At 40.4% G+C, this 25,908-nt stretch overlaps 1 protein-coding gene across 6 annotated transcripts in view; it reads left to right on the forward strand.

The window, feature by feature from the left end:
* HERC3 (HECT and RLD domain containing E3 ubiquitin protein ligase 3) overlaps window positions 1-25,908 on the forward strand; it is a 513,145-nt gene that overhangs the window by 84,538 nt on the left and 402,699 nt on the right. For 3 of the 6 annotated variants that reach the window (XM_059922399.1, XM_059922398.1, XM_059922400.1), the window contains 9 exons: window positions 288-347; window positions 3,519-3,630; window positions 4,047-4,236; window positions 5,571-5,734; window positions 5,867-5,980; window positions 21,624-21,647; window positions 21,739-21,828; window positions 23,011-23,181; window positions 24,981-25,124. In XM_059922399.1, the coding sequence (XP_059778382.1) occupies window positions 288-347; window positions 3,519-3,630; window positions 4,047-4,236; window positions 5,571-5,734; window positions 5,867-5,980; window positions 21,624-21,647; window positions 21,739-21,828; window positions 23,011-23,181; window positions 24,981-25,124 (1,069 nt within the window). Of the gene's footprint in view, window positions 1-287; window positions 348-3,518; window positions 3,631-4,046; window positions 4,237-5,570; window positions 5,735-5,866; window positions 5,981-21,623; window positions 21,648-21,738; window positions 21,829-23,010; window positions 23,182-24,980; window positions 25,125-25,908 lie in introns of those variants that run through there. The other 3 variants (XM_059922402.1, XM_059922403.1, XM_059922404.1) reach the window with 3 other exon arrangements.

The raw sequence follows: 25,908 nt of genomic DNA on the forward strand, positions 1-25,908 counted from the left end.
AAAGAACGTTCAAGATCATTATTCTTAGGCCCAAGAGTTTTCTTTTGGTAGCTTTGATGCTGTCTTTTTATTTTAACATGACTTACGGAAAACTTACGCTCTTGTCCATCTTGAGACATGACACAATGTTTCTCTAAAGCAATGTACGTTTTCCAAGGCTTCACCTGGGTAAGAAAAAGCGGCTATTAATGGAACCCTGGAATAGAGGACTAAACCTGTTGTTAATGCTTAAACAACCATTTATTTGTAATTATTAAAGGCTTCCCTCCTTTTTTCTTTCTGAGCAGCGGTGTCATTCAGATATTATCTTCTGCAGCCTGTTGGAATGGAAGTTTTCTTGAGAAAAAGTAAGTGATTTAGAGTCTTTAAAAAAAAAAAACAAAAACCCCCACATGTGATGCAAATACTTACTCAGCAAAGGCCATGAAAGACTTCTGTTCTCTTTTAATTAATTAATTAATTTTTTTATTTATGGTTGTGTTGGGTCTTCGTTTCTGTGCGAGGGCTTTCTCTAGTTGCGGCGAGCGGGGGCCACTCCTCATCGCGGTGCGCGGGCCTCTCACTGTCGCGGCCTCTCTTGTTGCGGAGCACAGGCTCCAGACGCGCAGGCTCAGTAGTTGTGGCTCACGGGCCCAGCTGCTCCGTGGCATGTGGGATCTTCCCAGATGAGGGCCCGAACCCGTGTCCCCAGCATTAGCAGGCAGATTCTCAACCACTGCGCCACCAGGGAATCCCCTAGACTTCTGTTCTCTTTGATGGTGGTTGGCCTTAATCCAGTGGATGAGCCAGTGGTTTGCACAGAAATTGGAACGCCCAGTGATGATGAGCGAGAGGACCTCAGGAAGAGCGATCCTGATTCGTGCCTGGCTGGCAGAGAAGCAGGTTACCAGAGAGAGAGACGGCATCTCAGAAAGGGTTGTGTAGTCAGAAGTAAGATTTTTCAGGGCATTCCAAAATGTTAATCGTATTTATTCCTAAATGCTTAATTCTTTAAATAATCTCCTTGGTTTCTTTGGTTTGCTTTCCCATAGTTTTTTCTTTTCTCAAGAAGAGTGAATTTAGGGAAAAAGTTCCAAGGAGGCTTCAGGGACTCCTTGGACTCAGGGCCAGCCCAGCCCACCAGGAAATTACATTTGGCCTGAACTCCCAGGTTGTAAATAATGTTTCTTGGCTGGGCCTTATCCCTTCTGCAAATATCCCCCTCAGGAACTTGCTGCAGCAGAAGGGTCTTGTCATAGGTTTTGATCTTTGGTGATCCCAAGTCGTGACCATCTTTCTATCCTTTTCCTGCCAGTGGCAAGGCTAATGAAATCCCATAAAGACTTAGACTTCAGTTCTGTGTGTGAATCTCATCTCCCGCTCCATCCCTGCCCCAAATTCTGTCCCTAACTGGGTTGCAAGAGATTGCTTCAGAAACTCTGTTCAGTTACAGTTAAAGATTGCGAAGTCATTTACTTGTATCATTAGGGCAACTGAAATGAGCTCATCCAGTTCATTTCAGAGTCAATCCTTAGGCTTTTCCTCCAGGGAAAAATATTCTGTATTGTGCTAACGTTGGTCTTTTAGAATAGTGGTTCTCAACCAGGCTGATTTGCTTCCCAGGGGACATTCAGCAATCTCTAGTGACATTTTTTGGTTGTTACAGTGGTGGAGAATATACGACTGGCATCTAGTGGGCAAAGGCCAGAGATGCTGCCAAACATCTCACAATTCCACCCACCCCGAAAACAATTATCCAACCCCAAAAATCAGTAGTCCCAAGGTTGAGAAATCTTATTCTAGAAGGACAGCTTTTATGAAAGTTGGGAATGGCTCTTGGCCGGATTTCTTAGGCTCTCCATCCTTAGTATCATGGATTCTGTAGATTTGTGGGTAAAACCTTTTCTTTTAAAAATGGACTTTGGTGCTATTTCTGGAGTTCTGCTCCTCCTGCTTTATGTAAAATACATCGTAGTAAACCAGTGAAAATGAAGATCCAGTTTAACAAAGCATAAATACATGTAGATAAAATATTTTGTTTTTTCTTAACAGCATAGCAGAAGGTACTTCTAAGCATATGGACGGTTACCTATGGGACAGTGGAGTTAATTTCTATGTTTTGGGCAAATTTATTTTTAGAACGGCAGTGACAAAAGATCCAACAAACAAAGTCTAAGTAGCTCCTCTTGTTTGACCACTTAGGTTCCAATACATATAATTATGGTTTTTTTCAAATGTTAGAAACTCTACTTATTTTTTATAGATTAAAACAATGATGTCAGATGGTATTAAAACTATCTGAATGTGTCTGTTATGCATAAACAGAAGGCTGTTTTGCAAATAGATAGTCCTGTTGTAATTAGCAGATGTGGTATGTTCAAGAGTGGGAATTTAAAAGAGACATTCTCCAAGTCTCTAAAAAACTAAGACTTTATTTAAGGTTAGAAAAATGATTAGTTGCTCGGAAGTTAAAAACAGTAGCAGTGAAATTAGTCCTTGAGTGAATGTAGTCGTATCCCTTGTGTTAACTGAGCGAGGCATTAACTGTGCATTTATTGTAGATCTGATTTTTTAAAAACTACTTGCTTTAAACTTGGCATTTGTTGATGAGTGGGCCAGTTTGCACAAGGGATGTTTTTTGCACCTAGGCATAGCATCTACGTCTAGTTCAATGTACCACAATGACAGAAAGAGTCAAAAATACAAAAGTCAATCAGGAAAATAACACTGTGCATATAAATTTCAAGACAGCCTCATATTGAAATGATGATCCTTGTACTTTGACTTGAAGGAAAAAAGACTTGAAAAAAAATTTTTTTAATTAATTAACTTATTTTTGGCTGTGTTGGGTCTTCGTTGCTGCACGTGGGCTTTCTCTAGTTGCGGCGAGCGGGGGCTACTCTTCGTTGCGGTGCACTGGCTTCTCACTGCGGTGGCTTCTCTTGTTGCGGAGCACGGGCTCTAGGCGCACAGACCTCAGTAGTTGTGGCTTGCGGACTCTAGAGCGCGGGCTCAGTAGCTGTGGCGCACGGGCTTAGTTGCTCCGCGTGTGGGATCCTCCCGGACCAGGGGTTGAACCCGTGTCCCCTGCATTGGCAGGTGGATTCTTAACCACTGCGCCACCAGGGAAGCCCAAGAGTTGAAAATTTTAAGATCATCTTGAAAAAGGGATTCTAGAGAGATTTATTCTGTCGGGTTTCCCCAAAGTTAATGTTTTTGTGCATCTGGTCCGCCAGGTCAGATTTAAATCTGATCATCTGATCAGTATGTAGAGTATGTATTTTGTTGACAGCTTTATAATTCCTACCTATCAGGGTGTTCGCTTTGTTTTTCTTTTATTACATATTTTTTTTAAATTAATTTTTATTGGAGTATAATTGCTTTACAATGTTGTGTTAGTTTCTACTGTACAACAAGATGATTCAGCTTTACATATACATCTATCCCCTCTTTTCTGGATTTCCTTCCCATTTAGGTCACCACAGTGCATTAAGTAGAGTTCCCTGTGCTATACATATTTTTTGTTTTTGTTTGTTTAGGATTGATGAGCATTTTAAAACAAGTCCCAAAATCCCTGGGATTGACCTGAACTCAACTAGAGTGTTATTTGAGAAGTTAATGAACTCTCAGCACTCCCTGATTCTAGAACAGGTATGTTTTTTTACTTTTACAAAGTGCGTGCTTAAAAATGCATTTTTGCATTGAAATAAGTTGACTTTCAAGAGGAAAAGAAAGAGTAGGATGAAAAGGCAGAAGTCTTGTATACATCATAACTCTGTAAAATACTCGCTTTGGGAATTTGACCTACCTTTAACTTTCTCTCTGGCTTAAGTTTTTCTAAGGAAATGCTCCCCCAGAGTGTAAGGCCTGCATGGGCACAGATCTTTGGCTTTTCTTTTCACTGATGTATCCTGAGTGCCCAGACCAGTGCCTGGCTCATAGAGGGTCTTGAGTACATACTGAATGAATGAGAGTTGAGAGTCTCTCAAATAGTTTATGAATTTAGAGATCAGGTAACTAGATCTCAGGTGTGTTTGAATTTCTCAGTACTCTTTTCTCTCATGCAGATCTTAAATAGCTTTGAAAGTTGCCTGATCCCTCAGTTGTCAAGTTCACCACCAGATGTTGAAGCAATGAGAATCTACTTAATACTACCCGAGTTTCCCCTGCTCCAGGATTCTAAGTATTACATAACGTTGACTATTCCCCTGGCTATGGCCATTCTGCGGCTGGATACAAACCCCAGCAAAGTCTTAGGTGATTTGCTACACTGAATACCAGAGGTTTTGTGCTTTTTATTTTATTCGTGTGACCGTTGGCTCCTGGTGGATTGACATGCAAGAATCTATTTGTTGCCATTTAATATCCTTAACACTTAAACTTTTCTTTCTTTGCTGTTAATTTCTAATTTGCAGTTTAAACAAATCGAACCGTTATTTAGGTTATTTGAAATGATTTACGCCAAACTAATCTTGATTTTTAAATATCCACAAAGTTAGATTATTGGACTTTATTTTTTTCTCCTCCTGCACTTGCTAGTGGTTAATAGTGCCTCAGAATTAGTGTCCATCTGTTGTTTTTTCTCTTATACCTAATTTAGGGGGTGGGAGTGAAATGAACAGTTGGGGTGTGATACACAGGTCTCCAGAAAAGGAGAGGAAGAAAATGACCTTAATGGAGACTTACCAAATGTTTGTTTTGTTTTTCTTTTTTAGGACAGTTGAGCCCACACTGATTTTTGCAGGCTACGGACACTTTGCTGAGATAAGAACCTTCCGTTCCTCAGTGAATTGGAGAGTGTCTCTCATGGGAGTAGAGCCTGAGATGTTTTTATTAATCAAATGCAGAACGTCTGTCACCTGGCTTTTTCCTTTTATTTTATTTTTTCCTGGTAACTTCTTTTTAGGTATTCACTGCAGCTCAGTAACTTCTGTGTTCCATAAGGACTAGGACGTTACTTGAGTGTGGTCTCCCCGTGAGTAAAGAGACCTGTGTGGCTCAGGAGGGAATCACTGGCTTTTCCATGTTGCTTCCACCTTTTGTAGACGGTGGAACCGTTCTACAGATAATCACGAAAGCACTAGTAAGATGTTAGTCCTTAATTTTTTTTAAGCTCCAAAGCCCTTTGGGGCATATTTTCTCAGGTGTTCTAATAGACTGTGAGGTAGAGATAGCAATCTTTGAAGGAATATTACCTGACTTTTAAAAGTTTGGGGGTTTTTTTGCAGGACTTAGGTGGTGGGTGAGAAGAGGGCTGAAAGGACGAGGATATGTGAATGCTCCTGCCCGAAATACGTGCCCGAGCATCTTGTCCGCATGTGCCCTTGGAACTGGACTTCTAGATTAGCCTTCTGGATGAGTCCTTGAGGAAAAAATCAGATAAAGCTTTATAACAAAGCTCCAGGATTCTCGTACAGCTGCCACTCTCTCCAGAAATGCTTTAATGGATTCTTTTTAAAGTTAGTTTTGGGAAACTGTATTTTAGACTAATGCTTATCTTCTAGCTGGAGCAGTTTTTAGCTAGTAGGCAGAAGACATCAATACTTGATGAAGGTCACATGTTGAAATATGTCTTTCCTTTCTTTCTAAAGATAACTGGTGGTCTCAGGTATGCCCGAGATACTTCACGAAGCTGGTAAACCTCTATAAAGGTGCAGTCGTTTATCTACTGAGAGGAAGAAAGACATTCTTAATTCCTGTACTGTTTAACAATTATGTTACAGCAGCGCTCAAGCTCTTGGAGAAGTTATACAAGGTGAGCATAGAGAAGAGCCAGAGGGGGGAGGGATGAAGAGATAGTAGGGTAAAATGATATACCGAGATGTTCTATGGGAAGCCGTTTACCAGTTGCCTGGGCCTTAGTTGTCCTTGTTTTGTTCTTCATCAGGTAAATCTTAAAGTGACGCATGTGGAATATGATACATTTTATATTCCTGAGATTTCCAGTCTTGTGGACATTCAGGAAGACTACCTCATGTGGTTCTTACATCAAGCAGGCATGGTAAGAATTCATGTAAAGCATATCTCAAAGCTTTAATCTTTTTCTCAGAGTACAAGTAAGGGCAAGAAAAGCACATCTGAACTCTAAAATTTGTCCTTGACTTTGATGTTAGTGCTATACCTGTGTTTTATCAGCTGGCTTTTGCATTTTTGAAACACTGAAGTGTTTTGAGTAATCACAAGCAGTCACAAATGGGTAGTCACCCAGAACGGTATAAATTTTAATTAGTTGCCAACATTAAAAAAAATCAAGGTATCTAAAGTAGTCAAACTCATAGAAAGTGGAATGGTGGTTGCCAGGGTCTGGGGAAGGAGAAAATGGAGAGTTGTTGTTTATTGGGTATAGACTTTATTTTATTTATTTTTTTAACTGAAGTATAGTTGATTTACGATACTGTGTTAGTTTCAGGTGTACAGCGCAGTGATTCATATATCTATATCTATATATGTTCCTTTTCAGATTGTTTTCCCTTATAGGGTATTTACAAAATATTGAGTATAGTTCCCTGTGCGATACAATAGGTCCTTGTTCTTCATCTGTTTTGTATATGGTAGTGTGTATATGTTAATCCCAAACTCCTAATTTATCCCTCCCCCCATCTTTCCCCTTTGGTAACCATGAGTTTGTTTTCTATGTCTGTGAGTCTATTTCTGTTTTATAAATAAGTTCATTTTTTTATCATTTTTTTAGATTTCACATATAAGTGATATCGTATGATATTTGTCTTTCTCTGTCTGGCTTACTTTACTTAGTATGATCATCTCTAGGACTTTCAGTTTTGCATGATGGAAAAGTTCTGGAGATTCATTGCACAATAATGTGAATGTAGTTAACACTAATGAACTGTACACTTAAAGATGTTATAAAGATGGTAAACTTCATATGTCTTTTACCACAATTTTAAAGAGTCAAGACACATAAAGTGTATTTCTGACTTTTCTTGAAACTTGGAAGATCTGGCAACATGACCTGTCTTTCCAGATGGCGCCAGTTGGCTGGCGTTCAATGGGGACTCTTTGGATGAGGCTGAGACGTGCCAGAGTCCCCACTGCAGCTTGATTTTGACACTGAGGAAAGGGTCGTTTACTAATTGTCTTCATCGAACAGCTAGCCTACTTTAGTCATCATATGCCAGCTGCCTGAACCCTACAGGCTACCCGTGACTTGGGATTACGTGTGTGAAAATGTCACGTGTCCCTGACTTAGTTCTCACTGTACGTTAGAACTGCGGGTACCTGCCTGCCACCCTTGGGCTGCCTCCTCAGTTTGATTGCAGACTGGCTTGGGATATATGCAAGGCTTTTTAGGATCCCCCATCTGTGGATTATGTAAAAATTTGAGTGATGGCAGAAAACAGAGTGATTATTTGGTTATTTTTTTTTTTTTTTTTTTTTTTTTTAAGAAATTCACGTTCTTTTATTTATTTATTTATTTATTTATTTATGACTGTGTTGGGTCTTCGTTTCTGTGCGAGGGCTTTCTCTAGTTGCGGCGAGCGGGGGCCACTCTTCATCGCGGTGCGCGGGCCTCTCACTATCGCGGCCTCTCTTGTTGCGGAGCACAGGCTCCAGACGCGCAGGCTCAGTAATTGTGGCTCACGGGCTCAGCTGCTCCGCGTCATGTGGGATCTTCCCAGACCAGGGCTCGAACCCATGTCCCCTGCATTGGCAGGCAGATTCTCAGCCACTGCGCCACCAGGGAAGCCCCTCCATTTTTTTTTTAATGTGTGAGTGTTACCGAACCGAACTTGGGTCCGTTTGCCTGCACTCAGTAAAGCCAGTTTCTGACACCGGGTTGTGGGAAGGGAAGTGCACCGTTCACTGCAGGGTGAACTCCTTACCAAGCAAGGAGTCCAGGGAAGCTAGTGTTCAAAACACCTGAACTCCCCGGTGGGTTTCAGGAAAGCGTTTAAAGGCCAGGTGAGGGAGGGGAGTCGCAGAGTATGTAATCTGCCTGTGCACAAGTCTCTGATTGGTTGATGGTGAGGTAACAGGGCAGTGTCACATCATCAGTCCTCAGGCTCCAGTGGGTCTGGGGGCTGTGTGCTCCTGGTCATCAGGTAGTTAGTTTCTTCCATTCGGTGGTGGTTTTAGTATCTGCAGGACAGCTCAGGAAATGCACATCCGATACTGTTATCTAGGTCCTTCAGAGAGGGGCTAAAACAGAGGGTATCGGGGAGGGGTCTGTCCTGGGAAGGCCCCATAGGGTCCTGCTCGGTTACAGGAGCACTAGTCCACTGTGTGTGTATAAACCCCATCTTCTTTACCCATTCATCCATCTCTGGACGCTTCGGTTGTTTCCACATCTTGGCTAATGTAAATAAGGCTGCTGTGGATATGGGGGTACGTAAATCTTTTCAAATTAGTGTTTTCGTATTCTTTGGGTAAATACCCAGAAGTGGAACTGCTGGATCATATGGTAGTTCTATTTTCAATTTTTTGAGGAACCTCCATACAATTTTCCATACTGGCTGCACCAGTTTAAATTCCCACCAACAGAGCACAAGGGTTCCCGTTTCTCCACATCCTTGCCCACCCTTGTTATTTTTTGTCTTTTTGATAATAGACATTCTGACGGGTGTGAGGTGAAACCTCACTGTGGTTTTGATTTGCATTTCCCTGATGATTAATGATGTTGAGCATCTTTTCATGGGCCTGTTGGCCATCTCTATGTCATCTTTGGAAAAATGTCTATTGTGTTAATTGGGTTAACCCAATAATTTTTAATTAATTGGGTTGGTGGTATTTTGTTTTTTTTTTTGATATTCAGTTGTATGAGTTCTTTGTATATTTTGGACATTAACCCCTTATCAGATATATTGTTTGCAAATACCTCTCCCATTCTGTAGGCTGCCTTTTCATTTTGTTGATAGTTTCCTTTGCTCTGCAGAAGCTTTTTAGTTTGATGTAGTTCCATTTGTTTATTTTTGCTTTTGCTGCCTTTGAATTTGAAGTTGGATCCAAAAAATCATTGCCAAGACTGATGTCAAGTTGCTTACTACCTGCGTTTTCTTCTATGAGTTTTATGGTTTTAGGTCTTACGTTCAGGTCTTTAATCCATTTTGAGTTAATTTTTATGTATGATAAGTACGATAGTGGTCCAGTTTTATCCTTTTGTATATGCCCGTCCAGTTTTCTCAACACCATTTATTGAAGAGACTGTCCTTTTCCCATTGTGTGATCTTGCCTCCTTTACATAAATTAATTGGCCATATATGCATGGGTTTATTTCTGAGCTTAACCACTTTTAAATGATAGTAATGAACAATAAGTGGATTTTCCCCCAGCTTTACTGAGGGATAATCGACATTATTGTATATATTTAAAGTGTACAATGTGATGATTTGATATACATTGTAAAATGATTACAAAGATCAAGTTAATTAACACATCCATTACCTCACATAGTTAACTTCTTATTTTGCTTAAGATGTAGTCTCATCAAGTTCCCAGTATCTAATACTGTGTTATTAACTATAGTCACCATGCTGTGCTTTAGCTCCTTAGAACTTACTTATAACTGAAAAGATTGTACCCTTTGACCTATATCTCCCCATCGCCTCCCCTGTTACCGCCCTAGCCCCTGGCAACCACCATTATTCTGTTTCTGTGAGATTGGCTTTCTTGTTTTTTTAGATTCCACATATAAATGATACCATACAGTATTTGTCTCTCTCTGTCTGGCTAATTTCACTTCGTGTAAAATGCCCCTTAGTTTCACCCATGTTGTTGCAATGGCAGGATTGCCTTCTTTTTTATGGATGAATAATATTCCTGTGTGTGTGTCTGTGTGTCTGTCTGTCTCACACTATATGAGTTTTTATGTGTTACATTTTTTGCCTTGGCAGTAGCCGAGGCAGTATAGCATACAGTTCAGAGCACGTGCTTTAGTCAAAAAGAACTGGGTTCAAGTCTCAACTCTGGCCTACTACCTATGTGACCTTAGGCAAATTACTTAATTTCTGTAAGCCTAGCATCCTCGTTTATAAATGTGAATGATAACAGTACTGTGAGAATTAAATGGGAGAAACCATGGAAAGGCCTTACTTGTCAGCGTACCTAGCGCCTGGCATATCATAAGCCCTAATAACTATTTTTCAGTAAGCAGTCTTGGGCACCTAATGTATGTCATGTGCCTGCTACCACTGGGGATGGAGACACGTACAGGACATGGGGGCTGCCTCTGTGGGGTGTTCAGTGTAGTGCAAAAGGAATTACAAAGGGACATAATATGTATGGGCAAAGGGCTATGGTGTATAAAAGCAACATTCTAAAGTGGCTGCTTTTTGCTTATTTTATTTTATTATTATTATTTTTTAACATCTTTACTGGAGTATAATTGCTTTACAATGGTGTGTTAGTTTCTGCTGTTTAACAAAGTGAATCAGTTATACATATACATATATCCCCATATCTCCTCCCTCTTGCGTCTCCCTCCCATCCTCCCTATCCCACCCCTCTAGGTGGTCACAGAGCACCAAGCTGATCTCCCTGTGCTATGCAGCTGCTTCCCACTAGCTATCTATTTTACATTTGGTAGTGTATATATGTCATTGCCACTCTCTCACTTTGTCCCAGCTTACCCTTCCCCCTCCCCGTGTCCTCAAGTCCACTCTCCACGTCTGCGTCTTCATTCCTGTCCTGCCCCTAGGCTCCTCAGAACCATTTTTTTTTACGTTCCATATATATGTGTTAGCATACGGTATTTGTTTTTCTCTGACTTACTTCACTCTGTATGACAGACTCTAGGTCCATCCACCTCACTACAAATAACTCAATTTCGTTTCTTTTTATGGCTGAGTAATATTCCATTGTATATATGTGCCACATCTTCTTTATCCATTCATCTGTTGATGGACACTTAGGTTGCTTCCATGTCCTGGCTATTGTAAATAGAGCTGCAATGAACATTGTGGTACATGACTCTTTTTGAATTATGGTTTTCTCAGGATATATGCCCAGTAGTGGGATTGCTGGGTCGTATGGTAGTTCTATTTTTAGTTTTTTAAGGAACCTCCATACTGTTCTCCATAGTGGCTGTATCAATTTACATTCCCACCAACAGTGCAAGAGGGTTCCCTTTTCTCCACACCCTCTCCAGCATTTATTGTTTGTAGATTTTTTTATGATGGCCATTCTGACTGGTGTGAGATGATATCTCATTGTAGTTTTGATTTGCATTTCTCTAATGATTAGTGATGTTGAGCATTCTTTCATGTGTTTGTTGGCAATCTGTATATCTTCTTTGGAGAAATGTCTATTTAGGTCTTCTGCCCATTTTTGGATTGCGTTGTGTGTTTTTTTGTTACTGAGCTGCATGAGCTGCTCGTAAATTTTGGAGATGAATCCTCTGTCAGTTGCTTCGTTTGCAAATATTTTCTCCCATTCTGAGGGTTGTCTTTTGGTCTTGTTTATGGTTTCCTTTGCTGTGCAAAAGCTTTTAAGTTTCATTAAGTCCCATTTGTTTATTTTTGTTTTTATTTCCATTTCTCTAGGAGGTGGGTCAAAAAGGATCTTGCTGCGATTTATGTCAATAGAGTGTTCTGCCTATGTTTTCCTCTAAGAGTTTGATAGTGTCTGGCCTTACATTTAGGTCTTTAATCCATTTTGAGTTTATTTTTGTGTATGGTGTTAGGGAGTGTTCTAATTTCATACTTTTACATGTACCTGTCCAGTTTTCCCAGCACCACTTATAAAGAGGCTGTCTTTCCTCCACTGTATATGCTTGCCTCCTTTATCAAAGATAAGGTGACCATATGTGCGTGGGTTTATCTCTGGGCTTTCTATCCTGTTCCATTGATCTATATTTCTGTTTTTGTGCCAGTACCATACTGTCTTGATTACTGTAGCTTTGTAGTATAGTCTGAAGTCAGGGAGCCTGAGTCCTACAGCTCCATTTTTCTTTCTAAAGATTGCTTTGGCTATTTGGGGTCTTTTGTGTTTCCATACAAATTGTGAAATTTTTTATTCTAGTTCTGTGGAAAATGCCAGTGGTAGTTTGATAGGGATTGCATTGAATCTGTAGATTGCTTTGGGTAGTAGAGTCATTTTCACAATGTTGATTCTTCCAATCCAAGAACATGGTATATCTCTCCATCTATTTGTATCATCTTTAATTTCTTTCATCAGTGTCTTATAATTTTCTGCATACAGGTCTTTTGTCTCCTTAGGTAGGTTTATTCCTAGATACTTTATTCTTTTTGTTGCAGTGGTAAATGGGAATCTTTCCTTAATTTCTCTTTCAGATTTTTCATCATTAGTGTATAGGAATGCAAGAGATTTCTGTGCATTAATTTTGTATCCTGCTACTTTACCAAATCCATTGATTAGCTCTAGTAGTTTTCTGGTAGCATCTTTAGGATTCTCCATGTATAGTATCATGTCATCTGCAAACAGTGACAGCTTTACTTCTTCTTTTCCGATTTGGATTCCTTTTATTTCTTTTTCTTCTCTGATTGCTGTGGCTAAAACTTCCAAAACTATGTTGAATAATAGTGGTGAGAGTAGGCAACCTTGTCTTGTTCCTGATCTTAGTGGAAATGGTTTCTGTTTTTCACCATTGAGGATGATGTTGGCTGTGGGTTTGTCATATATTGCCTTTATTATGTTGAGGAAAGTTCCCTCGAAGCCTACTTTCTGCAGGGCTTTTTTCATAAATGGGTGTTGAATTTTGTCGAAAGCTTTCTCTGCATCTATTGAGATGATCATATGGTTTTTCTCCTTCAATTTGTTAATATGGTGTATCACGTTGATTGATTTGCGTGTATTGAAGAATCCTTGCATTCCTGGGATAAACCCCACTTGATCATGGTGTATGATCCTTTTAATGTGCTGCTGCATTCTGTGTGCTAGTATTTTGTTGAGGATTTTTGCATCTATGTTCATCAGTGATATTGGCCTGTAGTTTTCTTTGTTTGTGACATCTTTGTCTGGTTTTGATATCAGCGTGATGGTGGCCTCATAGAATGAGTTTGGGAGTGTTCCTCCCTCTGCAATATTTTGGAAGAGTTTGAGAAGGATAGGTGTTAGCTCTTCTTTAAATGTTTGATAGAATTCACCTGTGAAGCCATCTGGTCCTGGACTTCTTGTTTGTTGGAAGATTTTTAATCACAGTTTCAATTTCAGTGCTTGTGATTGGTCTGTTCATATTTTCTATTTCTTCCTGGTTCAGCCTCAGAAGGTTGTGCCTTTCTAAGAATTTGTCCATTTCTTCCAGGTTGTCCATTTTATTGGCATAGAGTTGCTTGTAGTAATCTCTCATGATCGTTTGTATTTCTGCAGTGTCAGTTGTTACTTCTCCTTTTTCATTTCTAATTCTACTGATTTGAGTCTTCTCCCTTTTTTTCTTGATGAGTCTGGCTAATGGTTTATCAATTTTGTTTATCTTCTCAAAAGAACCAGCTTTTAGTTTTATTGATCTTTGCTATTGTTTCCTTCATTTCTTTTTCATTTATTTCTGATCTGATCTTTATGATTTCTTTCCTTCTGCTAACTTTGGGGGGTTTTTTTGTGCTTCTTTCTGTAAGTGCTTTAGATGTAAGGTTAGGTTGTTCATTTGAGATGTTTCTTGTTTCTTGAGGTAGGATTGTATTGCTATAAACTTCCCTCTTAGAACTGCTTTTGCTACATCCCATAGGTTTTGGGTCGTTGTGTTTTCATTGTTATTTTTTTCTAGGTATTTTTTGATTTGCCCTTTGATTTCTTCATTGATCTCTTGGGTATTTAGTAGTGTATTGTTTAGCCTCCATGTGTTTGTATTTTTTACAGATTTTTTTCCTCTAATTGATATCTAGTCTCATAGCGTTGTGGTCAGAAAAGATACTTGATAAGATTTCAATTTTCTTAAATTTGCTAAGGCTTGATTTGTGACCCAAGATATGATCTGTCCTGGAGAATGTTCCATGAACACTTGAGAGGAAAGTGTATTCTGTTGTTTTTGGGTGGAGTGTCCTATAAATATCAATTAAGTCCATCTTGTTTAATGTATCATGTAAAGCTTGTGTTTCCTTATTTCTTTTCATTTTGGATGATCTGTGCATTGGGAAGTAGGGTGTTAAAGTCCCCTACTATGATTGTATTATTGTCAATATCCCGTTTTATGGCTGCAAGCATTTGCCTTATGTTTTGAGGTGCTCCTATGTTGGGTGCATAAATATTTACAATTGTAATATCTTCTTCTTGGACTGATCCCTTGATCATTATGTAGTGTCCTTCTTTGTCTCTTGTAATAGTCTTTATTTTAAAGTCTATTTTGCCTGATATGACAATTGCTACTCCAGCTTTCTTTTGATTTACATTTACATGGAATATCTTTTTCCATCCCCTGACTTTCAGTCTGTATACGTCACTAGGTCTGAAGTGGGTCTCTTGTAGACAGCATGTATGTGAATCTTGTTTTTGTATCCATTCAGCCAGTCTATGTCTTTTGGTTGGACCATTTAATCCATTTACATTTAAGGTAGTTATTGATGTGTATGTTCCTATTACCATTTTCTTAATTGTTTTGGGTTTGTTATTGTAGGTCTTTTCCTTCTCTTGTGTTTCCTGCCTAGAGAATTCCTTTAGTGTTTGTTGTAAAGCTGGTTTGGTGGTGCTGAATTCTCTTAGCTTTTGCTTGTCTGTAAAAGTTTTAATTTCTCTATTGAATCTGAATGAGATCCTTGCTGGGTAGAATAATCTTGGTTGTAGGTTTTTCCCTTTCATCACTTTAAATATGTCCTGCCACTCCCTCCTGGCTTGCAGAGTTTCTGCTGAAAGATCAGCTGTTAACCTTATGGGGATTCCCTTGTGTGTTATTTGTTGTTTTTCCCTTGCTGCTTTTAATATGTTTTCTTTGTATTTAATTTTTGCCAGTTTGATTAATATGTGTCTTGGCATGTTTCCCCTTGGGTTTATCCTGTATAGGACTCTCTGCGCTTCCTGAACTTGATTGACTATTTCCTTTGCCATATTAGGGAAGTTTTCAACTATAATCTCTTGAAATATTTTCTCAGTCCCTTTCTTTTTCTCTTCTTGTTCTGGGACCCCTATAATTCTAATGTTGTTGCATTTAATGTTGAACCAGTGGTCTCTGAGACTGTCCTCGATTCTTTTCATTCTTTTTCTTTATTCTGCTCTGCGGTAGTTACTTCCACAATTTTATCTTCTGGGTCACTTATCCGTTCTTCTGCCTCAGTTATTCTGCTCTTGATTCCTTCTAGAGAATTTTTAATTTCATTTATTGTGTTGTTCATCATTGTTTGCTTTTTAGTTCTTGTAGATCCTTGTTAAACGTTTCTTGTATTTTCTACATTCTGTTTCCAACATTTTGGATCATCTTTACTCTCATTATTCTGAATTCTTTTTCAGGTAGACTGCCTATTTCCTCTTCATTTGTTTGGTCTGGTAGGTTTTTACCTTGCTCCTTCATCTGCTGTGTGGTTCTCTATCTTCTCATTTTGCTTAACTTACTGTGTTTGGGATCTCCTTTTCACAGGCTGCAGGTTCATAGTTCCTGTTGTTTTTGGTGTCTGCCCCCAGTGGCTAAGGTTGGTTCAGTGGGTTGTGTAGGCTTCCTGGTGGAGGGAACTAGTGCCTGAGCTCTGGTGGATGAGGCTGGATCTTGTCTTTCTGGTGGGCACGTCCACATCTGGTGCTGTGTTTTGGGTTGTCTGTGGCCTTACTATGATTTTAGGCAGCCTCTCTGCTAATGGGTGGGGTTGTGTTCCTGTCTTGCTACTTGTTGGGCATAGGGTGTCCAGCACTGGCGCTTGCTGGTCATTGAATGGAGCTGGGTCTTGGCGTTGAGATGGAGATCTCTGGGAGAGCTTTCATCGTTTGATATTACATGGAGCCAGGAGTTCTCTGGTGGACCAGTGTCCTGAACTCGGCTCTCCCACCTCAGAGGCTCAGGCCTGACACCCAGCCAGAGCACCAAGACCCTGTCAGCCACACGGCCAGGTACGTGGGGAGTTTCTTGCCTTTTGGGAAGTCTGTGGTCTTCTACCAGCGTTCAGTAGGTGTTCTGTAGGAGTTGTTCCACATGTAGATGTATTTCTGATGTATTTGTGGGGAGGAAGGTGATCTCCGCATCTTACTCCTCCGCCATCTTGAAGGTCTCCCTCAGCTTATTTTAAAGAAGAGGTGGTAGTGGCTTATTTATTTCTGTTTATTAACTGCCACCATCTACACTTCAAAAACAAATAGCACACAGAATGAGTGCCTTTGTGGGCCCCATAGAGGGCCTCACAAGTGAGAAAGTGAGTGATACAAAGAAAATGCTTCATTGTAAAGCAACCATACTCCAATAAAAATTAATTTAAAAAAAAAACAAAGAAAAAAAAAAAAGAAAATGCTTCACAAATAAAGACTGGAGTCAACCTGACATTGGCTGTCTGTGTGGTCCGGGGCAGTGTCTGGTTCCGGGTAGCAGTATTGTGCGTGGTGAGATGAGGCAGCTGTGTGTGCGTCAGCATTCGGTGATGCTGGGAGCCAGATTTGCCCACGGAAGGTACAGGAACACGTGGTGGCAGGCAGGCCCGAAGGCAGGGGCTCCTGGGTTTCCTCCTTGGTGTTTGTGTGATGCCGCTTGTCTCCAGTCACAGCCACATTTAGGAAATGTTGACTTGGAATTAAAAGAAAGAAAAGAAAAGAAAAAGATATTCTCAGTTCCCCAGTTCTCTAGTTCTGTACCATGTACTTATTCATTGCTTCTGTGTCCTATACTTTAAAAAAATGAACGAAGGTTACAGGGCAGCCCCATTTCAAGCAGGACCACTTGAAATGTGATCCATCAGTAGTACTTTGCTAGTTATAGGTTGTGAGACTCACTTTTGGGGAATGGATGGCCCAGGACAAACAGCTTCTCAGGAGGGGATCACATATCTTACCCGTTCATATACATCCTTCTAGGTGAGGGAGAGCAGTCAGGAAGCAGAATCATAATACTGCTGTTTCAGTATTTCGTTCACGTAGTATGGAAATGCCAGCACTAATACCATTTCTAAAATATTCAGCATCTACAAAACAAAAATCAGTGAAATTATTGTATTTCAAGTACAAAAACTCATAGAGTTGTAAAAAATTTGTAGACATGTAAGTAGACTTTCATATAGGTCTGCTGCTTCTTTTGACTGAATACCCTTCCCTTCTTCACCTTCCATAGAGCTGGCACCTCAGTCCTCCCCCCGGGGTGAGGGTCTTCTGGACCACCAACTCTCTGACCTTGGCTCTGGTTCCCAACAATAGTTTCTTTCCAGCCAACTTACCCAACTGAAAGCATGGTGACCCTGCCCTCCAGAAGAGAGATCAGCCTACCTCCAAAACTGGACTCTTTCAGGGGGCAGGCAGGGGGCCATGGGAGGGACTAGGAGCTGCAGAAGGTGGGCATTAAAGGGGTCTGGGAGGGCTTGTGGTGGGGATTGCAGGGAGAGGGTGGTAGGAGAGAGCTGGAGAACTGGAGTGGGACTGGAGAGAGTCAAGACATACAGGAAAAGCTGCTGATTGATGTCTGAAATAACTCTATCGCACCAATAAAAATACTAGTATTTAAAAATACTAGCTATGGGCTTCCCTGGTGGCGCTGTGGTTAAGAATCTGCCTGCCAATGTAGGGGACACAGGTTCGAGCCCTGGTCTGGGAAGATCCCACATGCTGCGGAGCAGCTAAGCCCGTGCACTACAACTCCTGAGCCTGCACTCCAGAGCCCGTGAGCCACAACTGAGCCCATGCGCCACAACTACTGACGCCTGCATGCTCTAGGGTCTGTGTGCCACAACTACTGAGACTGCGAGCCACAACTACTGAAGCCTGCGCGCCTAGAGCCTGTGCTCCACAACAAGAGAAGCCACTGCAATGAGAAGCCCGTGCACCACAACAAAGAGCCGCAAGTAGAGAAAGCCTGCGCACAGCAACGAATACCCAATGCAGCCAAAAATAACAAATAAATAATAAATAAATTTATAAAAAAGTAAAAATACTAGATATAGTTGTCCCTCAGTATCAACAGGGGATTGGTTCCAGGAGCCCCCATCCCCATACCATGCTCAAGTCCCTCACATAAAATGTTGTATTATTTGCATATAACCTAAGCACATCCTGCCATAGACTTTAAATCATCTCTTGATTACTTATACTACATAATACAGTGTAAATGCTATGTAAATAGTTGCCGGTGTGTGACAAATTCAAGTTTTGCTTTCTGGAACCTTCTGGAATTGTCTTTTTTTTTTTTTTTTTTTGTTACATATTTTCCATCTGTGGTTGGTTGAATCTGCAGATGTGGAACTGTGGATAAGGAGGGCCGACTGTATACTGCCAATGCTGTAAAGCCAACAACTGTTTTTTTGTGTTTTTTAAAAAAATTAATTAATTGATTGATTTATGGCTGTGTTGGGTCTTCGTTTCTGTGCGAGGGCTTTCTCTAGTTGTGGCAAGTGGGGGCCACTCTTCATCACGGTGCACGGGCCTCTCATTATCGCGGCCTCTCTTGTTGCGGAGCACAGGCTCCAGACGCGCAGGCTCAGTAGTTGTGGCTCACGGGCCCAGCTGCCCCGCGGCACGTGGGATCTTCCCAGACCAGGGCTCGAACCCGTGTCCCCTGCATTGGCAGGCAGATTCTCAACCACTGCACCACCAGGGAAGCCCCCCAACAACTGTTTTTATAGTAACTGTTTTCACTTCTCCCATAGTCACTTTTAATTTGAAGTGTTCAAAACTTTATCTTGCTTTATAGACCAACACACCTGGTAAAGATCTTTCTTTTGCCTTGAAAATAGGCAAATAATGCTTAGAATAAAATCTCTTCTGAGAGGGAGGTTAGAAAATTCTGAATATTGGCACCAGTTTTAAACACACTTTCCCAACACTCTTATCCCAAGAGATACTTGTACCCGTTGTAGGTACCTAGTGCTGTTTTATGGTGTGTGTGTGTTTATTTTAGTGATTTCAATTCCAAAATTCAAAGTAATTCGAGAAGTAGGCGTGAGAATGAATCAAGTCACTCTGGGTTCTGTGTGCAGGATTCCAGACCTTGTCTCCCTGCACTGGAATCCTTTCTCTGATTAGTGTTTCTCAGGCTAGGGAAATGTTCCAAGATCCCTGAAGGAACATGTTTCTAAAGAATAAACAAGGGGAATTTTAATTAAAACTGCTTTTCAATGATTTCATTGAAATATACGCAAATACAAAAGGAGGTAGATATACACTTCTTATTCATATAGCATTTAAATGTTATAAAACCAAAGCAAATTTACAGATTAGATATTAACAAAACTCTAAAATCAGTAAAACACCAATGAGCCTCATGGATTTAACGTGATGAGCAAGAATGCCTTACTGAAGCCAAAGCCCACTTGCATTGTGATCAGGTCTGCGGGCTGCCAGGCCTGGGGACTTGAGTTCTGCAGCTTGTTCTATACACCCAGGGATGACTCAGCTCCCTTTTGTCCTTTCAGCTGCTATTAAACCTTCATTCATGCAGGGAGCCAGGACTGCAGTGGCCTTTTCCTGGGCACAAATGCATCACTTACAAAGGAAGACTGCTTTTCTTCTTTCTTATTACCCTTGGACAATTCAGTATAACATGGCACCAGTGCAATCATTAAAATAAATGCAAATTGTATGGTAACACATCATTATAAAGAGGTCATTCAGAATGTGTTTTTATTTTGTTTAGGATATCGTTAAAAAAAACAACACAAAATTTAAAAAATGCATAGCGCACTTTTAGATCTCTGGGAATAAATCCATGGTTTCCTGTTTGAGAAATACTGCTACAGGTCAACATGATCTATACCGTTGATTTTTTTTGTTTCTTTCTGTTAGGTTATGTAGCAAACATTATTCATTAACTTAAGTAAGAAAACCTTTCAGGAGAGAGTTCCTTTTTTCTCTTGGTAAATGAAACTAACATACCTCTTAGATATGTTTGTGGTTGTATTTATTTATAGGCATACCTTGGAGAAATTGTGGGTTTGGTTCCAGACCACTGCAATAAAGTGAATGTCACAATAAAGCAAGTCACACAAATTTTTTGGTTTCCCAGTGCATATGAAAGTTACGTTTATATTATACTGTAGTCTATTAAGTGTGCAATACTATTATGTTTACAAAAACAATGAATGTACAAACCTTAATTAAAAAATACTTTATTGCTAAAAAATGTTAGCTGTCATTTTAGCCTGCAGCCGGTCTCAGTCTTTTTGCAATGGTAACATCAGAGATCACTGATCACAGGTCACCATAACAAATAAGAATGAGAAACTTTGAAATATTGTGAGAATTACCAAAATGTGACACAGAGACATGAAGTGAGCAAGTGCTGTTGGAAATATGGTGCCCATAGTCTTGCGAGACTCCGGGTTGCCACAAAGTTCAATTTGCGGGGAAGGGGAGGGTGGGATGAATTGGGAGATTAGGTTTGATGTAAATATCCTAACTACCATGTGTAAAGCAGATAGCTAGTGGGAACCTGCTGTATAGCACAGGGAGCTCAGCTCGGTGCTCTGATGACCTAGATGGGTGGGATGGGGTGGGAGGGAGGTCCAAGAGGGAGGGGGGATATGTATACATAGAGCTGATTCACTTCACTGTACAGCAGAAACTAACACAGCATTGTAAAGCAATTACACTCCAATAAAAAATAAATGAATAAATAATGTACAAAAAACAAATAAAATTTTAAAAAAAGCCGTATCTGTGAAGCGCAATAAAGTGAAGCGCAGTAAAACGAGGTACGTCTGTATTGTTATTCCCCTCCTCAAAAGTTTATTCAGATTTAGTCACATATTGATGGAGTGTCTTCTGCAGGCCAGGCATTGGTCCCAGTGCCTAGTCAGGGGCAGCTTTCTCAATATCTTTTAAAAAAATGTTTTTGGCTTTATTTATTTATTTTTGGCTGCGTTGGGTCTTCATTGCTGTGCGCGGGCTTTCTCTAGTTGTGGCGAGCAGGGGCTACTCTTCGTTGCGGTGCACGGGCTTCTCATTGCGGTGGCTTCTCTTGTTGCGGAGCACGGGCTCTAGGCACACGGGCTTAGTAGTTGTGGCTCGTGGGCTCAGTAGTTGTGGCTCGCAGGCTCAGTAGATGCGGCGCACGGATGTAGTTGCTCCGCGGCATGTGGGATCTTCCCGGACCAGGGCTTGAACCCGTGTCCCCTGCATTGGCAGGTGGATTCTTAACCACTGCGCCACCAGGGAAGCCCCCCAGGGACAGCTTTCTAAATATTTGGTTTCTCCCAAGAGGAACTCTGTGTGTGTGTGTGTAAAAGGGAGACTTAACATGTTGACAAATAAATGAAATTTGCATTGTCCGCTTTACCCAACAAAATTAACCTCTGAAGTCATGGTTGTAAAGCTCCTGTTTTGGAATTAGATTTCTTATAAATGAGAGTTCTATTAATACTGTGAATTATGGGGTTAGTGAAATGGTTTGTAAAGGTCCTTTAAAATTTTTTTTTAAATTTTTTTTAGTGTTCTTCTCAGTCTGTAGTCATCAAAACAACTAGCCTGTTCCATCAGAACTCCACTAAGCTGTTCAAATGGTGTTAGTTCCATGGTCAAATGGTCAGATAGGTTATCTGTTCTGTTATTTGTTTTGTTATTTGTGCGAGGTAGAAAGTTCAAGTTTTGTAATCCAACTAAGAGACTTTTTATTTTTCTTTACACAGAAGGCTAGACCATCTATAATGCAGGTAAATGACTCTGTAACATTTATTTATGTATTTTTCCAGCAGTATTCTCTGTGGGATACTATAATATTGCCAATAATATGTTTTATTCTAGGATGCTGTAACACTTTGTTCCTACCCTTTCATCTTTGATGCCCAAGCTAAGACCAAAATGTTGCAGACCGACGCTGAGCTGCAGATGCAGGTAACGTATTTTAAACCTTACTTTCTCTTCTTACGGGTTTCTTTCATCTTATACATTCAGTTGTAATTTTTCCAAATAGGAGAAAGTTGATTTGGATGAAGTTCCATTGTAACTTTTAGAACTGTTAGAAAAATTTTCAGCAATTTTGTATTGAATATAACACGTATACGTGAATGCACATCTACATAAACAGGGGGGGTGGCAAGTGTCTTCATAAAGGGCCGTATAGTAAATATGTGTCTTTGTGGGCCATACAGTTGTCTCAAGTATTCAGCTCTGTCGTAGCATGAAATTTGAATTTTATATAATTTTCACATGTAGTGAAATATTTTTCTTTCGATTTTTTAAAGACTATTTAAAAATGTAAAAACTATTGTTAGCTCAACAGCTGTACAAAAGCAGGCAGCAGGCTGGATTCGGTCCTTGGGCCATTGTTTGCTGACCCCTGATAGATAATTAAATGGAGTTGGCAGTTCTTCATTGAGCAAAAACTCGAGTTATAGAGATTTGTTTAATTTATTTTAAACACCCATTTTTATTGTAAAATATAATTGGTTTTGACAAGCCTACAAAGACACCTGTGAATTAGCAATCCAAATCTACCAATTCCCATTGTTGGTGGATATATAACTTCATTCATCTCCCTCTCCCTTTCCCCATCTGTCTGTCTCTCTCTAGCTCTTATCTATATCTCTCTCTATATATATATTTGCTTTCACAGTGATATATCCATGATATTGACAATTCAAAGGTTTTCCAGAGAAAATGGACATTTTTCAAAGAATAAACACCATTTAGCAAGGAGTTATTAGGTTTCTTTTCCTGCCACTTTGAAAGTCATAGTTTCTACCCACTGTCCGTCATCACTTTCTTCTACTAAGATATTATTTCAGTCTTAATCAGCTTAGTCTAAATCATTTTCCTGGAATGAGTTACGGATCATATGGTTTATGAAGTGTTTCAGTTAATCTCTTTGGGTTCAGATTAGAAAGATTTGTGTGTTCTGTAAACATGAGTAACTGAGAAAATCTACTGGAAAAGTTAGGAGGAAAATAAAGACCAAAATGCAGCTGCGGTCAGCCTGGCCCCGACCTGCCCCCGGTCCAGAGGCGGGGCCGGCTGCTGTCCCCACTCACAGGTGCGCTCTGAGTGGTAACTGCGCCCTTGCACGTGCCGTTCCAGGTGGCGGTCAACGGGGCCAACCTGCAGAACGTCTTCATGCTTCTCACCCTGGAGCCTCTGCTGGCCAGAAGCCCCTTCCTGGTCCTTCACGTTCGCCGGAGCAACCTTGTCGGCGACGCCCTGAGAGAGCTGAGCATTCATTCTGATATTGATTTGAAAAAGCCTCTCAAAGTGAGCCCTTCCCTATGTTCCTCTAAATACCTTCCTGGGTTTTCCTTAAACAGTGTTGATGAGGCAGCAAAGATTTTATTAAAATCGTGGAGTACAGCCATTCATTCTTCCTTTCATTCATTTTACAAGAATTTACTCACTTGCTTCTGTCCAATCACCAAACAGAACATCTCAACGTGACATCAGATAAAAATGCCAGTGGATCACTTGAGGGGAACATAGGGCCTTTTTTGTCTGCTCTCTTCAGTTTACCTGCTCCAGCTCTGCCAAAACCAAGTGAACAACAGCACTACTAAAGCTTCAACTAGGTAAAGCTACCAAGCCAGCATCTAGGAAGTCTTTGGATGTCAAAGATTTAAGAGAAAGAAGGTTAAAAAAAAAAAAAGAGAACGGAAAGGTAGTGAGATTGTCTGGGCAGCTGGTGGCCTGTTATGATAGGCCCTCTCAGTACTTGGAAATGATTAAATTAAGAAATTGTCTTTCCTCATAGATTAGGCATGTTTGTGTCACCACTTAGTGTATTCCCAGGGCTTAGCACAATGCTTGGTACGCAGTAGCTGGTCAGTAAATATTTAGTGAATTATTGAAGTTTTAAGTGATTTACCTTTCCCTTCAGAAGACTTTCCTAACTCTATTTCCAATCCTGTTGTAAACTCCAGTTTCTGAAATGTAATAGGCAAGAAACTGGTGGTCTCCACGATCCTGTCACCCTTTTAAAAATTTCCAGTAAGTAGTATCGGTCCCATCCGTCTGCCTGGGAGTTCTCCCTAGAACGTCTGGGTTAGGTTTTTGATATTGCAAAGAGAGGGCGCTTTCTTTGCCCCTTGTTTTCAATCAGTAATTCAGATGGGACAGTTCTTGCTTGCTAGCGTGTTTGAGTTAAGTCTTCTGCTGGCATCCGTATAATCGAAGACCTTTACTCTCCTCCTGCTCTAGGCAACCTTGACCACGGGCACCGGGATAAGCTTGCTTGCTTTTTTTTTTTTGGCTGCGCCACGCAGCACGCGGGATCTTAGTTCCCTGTCCCCTGATCAAAGCCGTGGCCCCAGCACTGGGAGCGCGGAGTCCTAACCACTGGGCCACCAGGGAAGTTCCCAGGATAAGCTTTCTTAAATGCTGTCTTTAGTTCTGTACCCAAGCCCTTACCAGTAAAATGGGGATGATAGTAGTAATTCCAGTGTGTAAGACTGTTCTGAGCATTAGGTTAATAGAGTTTAAGTGCTGGCTGGCATGTAGACAACTCTCAGTAAATCTCGTCCTTTGGTTCGCTGTAGCTGTTGTTGTGATGGGTCTCTTTATAGCCCCTCACAGAGCCCAGGTCTGTGTCCGCTCAGAATGCTCTCCTCCCTTTCATGTGCATCAGTTAGTTCAAGAACCCCACTGAGAGAGATTTCTTCCTTTATTCAAGTTAGTCACTGCTTTTCTCTACGTGCCAGAACATTTCCGTCTCAGTGTATCTGACTCTTGGAAAATAAAATGTATTCTCGAATTGGTTCTTTTATGTTTGCCTCCCTGCCCCAAATAGATGGTAAACTTTCTGTGGACATATGGTAAACTTCTGACTTTCTCCGTATCCCATGAAATGCCTGGTAAAATTTTGTGTGTTTGTAAGTGCCTTGTTAATAATCAGCAGATACACTTTGCAGTTTTCATTGCGTCAGTGTATTCTCTGTTACATCTTCCTTTCTTTGTCCTGACTTTGGAAAGAATTTGCTAAAAAAAAAAAACAAAACAAAAAGAAAAAACATAAAATGCCAATGATTTCCCTGAAGTACTAATTCTACTTTCATTATTTCAAGGTCATTTTTGATGGTGAAGAAGCAGTGGATGCTGGTGGTGTCACAAAGGAGTTCTTTCTTTTACTATTAAAAGAATTGTTGAATCCCATCTATGGAATGTTTACCTACTATCAGGATTCAAATCTCTTGTGGTTTTCAGATAAGGTAAGTTAGTGATGTCACCATTCAGCAGATGGATTGAATTAAACTGCCTTTTTTGTTGTCAGACCAATCCCTAGCCTTCTGATGTTTACAAAGGGGAGCATAACAAAGGTAATCATTTAACATGATTATCTTCATGTTTCCCGTCTTCATGTTTCACCTGTTGCTAAGACCTCTTGGTGTGTTTTGTCACCCATTAGCCCCATTTCCATTTCTAGTAGGTAAGCTCCAAGTTTTGTAATCCTCGGAGGGTAGAAAGAGTATGGTATGATAAAAAAGTTGGTTTTATGACATATAAAAAGTAGTTGTCAAATATATCTTATTTTAATAACAGGGATAGTATGTGTATGAATACTCATACAAATATACACACACTCACACTTTTTGAAAATTCAGTTGGAGAGCTAAGTTTTAAAAGGCATTCTCATTTCAAGCAGACTGTAGTTTCGCTCTTTCTACCAGAGTTTTCTCCCTAGATCTGCACTGTCCTGAAAGGTAGCCATTAGCTTCCTGTGGCTATTTAAGTTTAAATTTTATTTAATTAAAATTAAGTAATACTAAAGTCATTCCCTCAGTTGTACTAACCACCGTTCAAGTGCTCAGTAGGCACATGTAGTTAGTGGCTGCCATCTGGGACAGCACAGAATAGACTGTTTCCATCATTGCAGAAAGTTCTATTGGACGGCATTGCTCTAAATGAGGGTAAGCTGTTCTCTGTATCACAAATGAGCTGTAAATGCTTAACTTACAGCATTGCATCTTTGGGGGACAGCTGAACTTTTGTTAG

This window comes from Balaenoptera ricei, chromosome 5, assembly GCF_028023285.1.
Source record: "Balaenoptera ricei isolate mBalRic1 chromosome 5, mBalRic1.hap2, whole genome shotgun sequence".
In the NCBI taxonomy this organism is placed as follows: domain Eukaryota; kingdom Metazoa; phylum Chordata; class Mammalia; order Artiodactyla; family Balaenopteridae; genus Balaenoptera; species Balaenoptera ricei.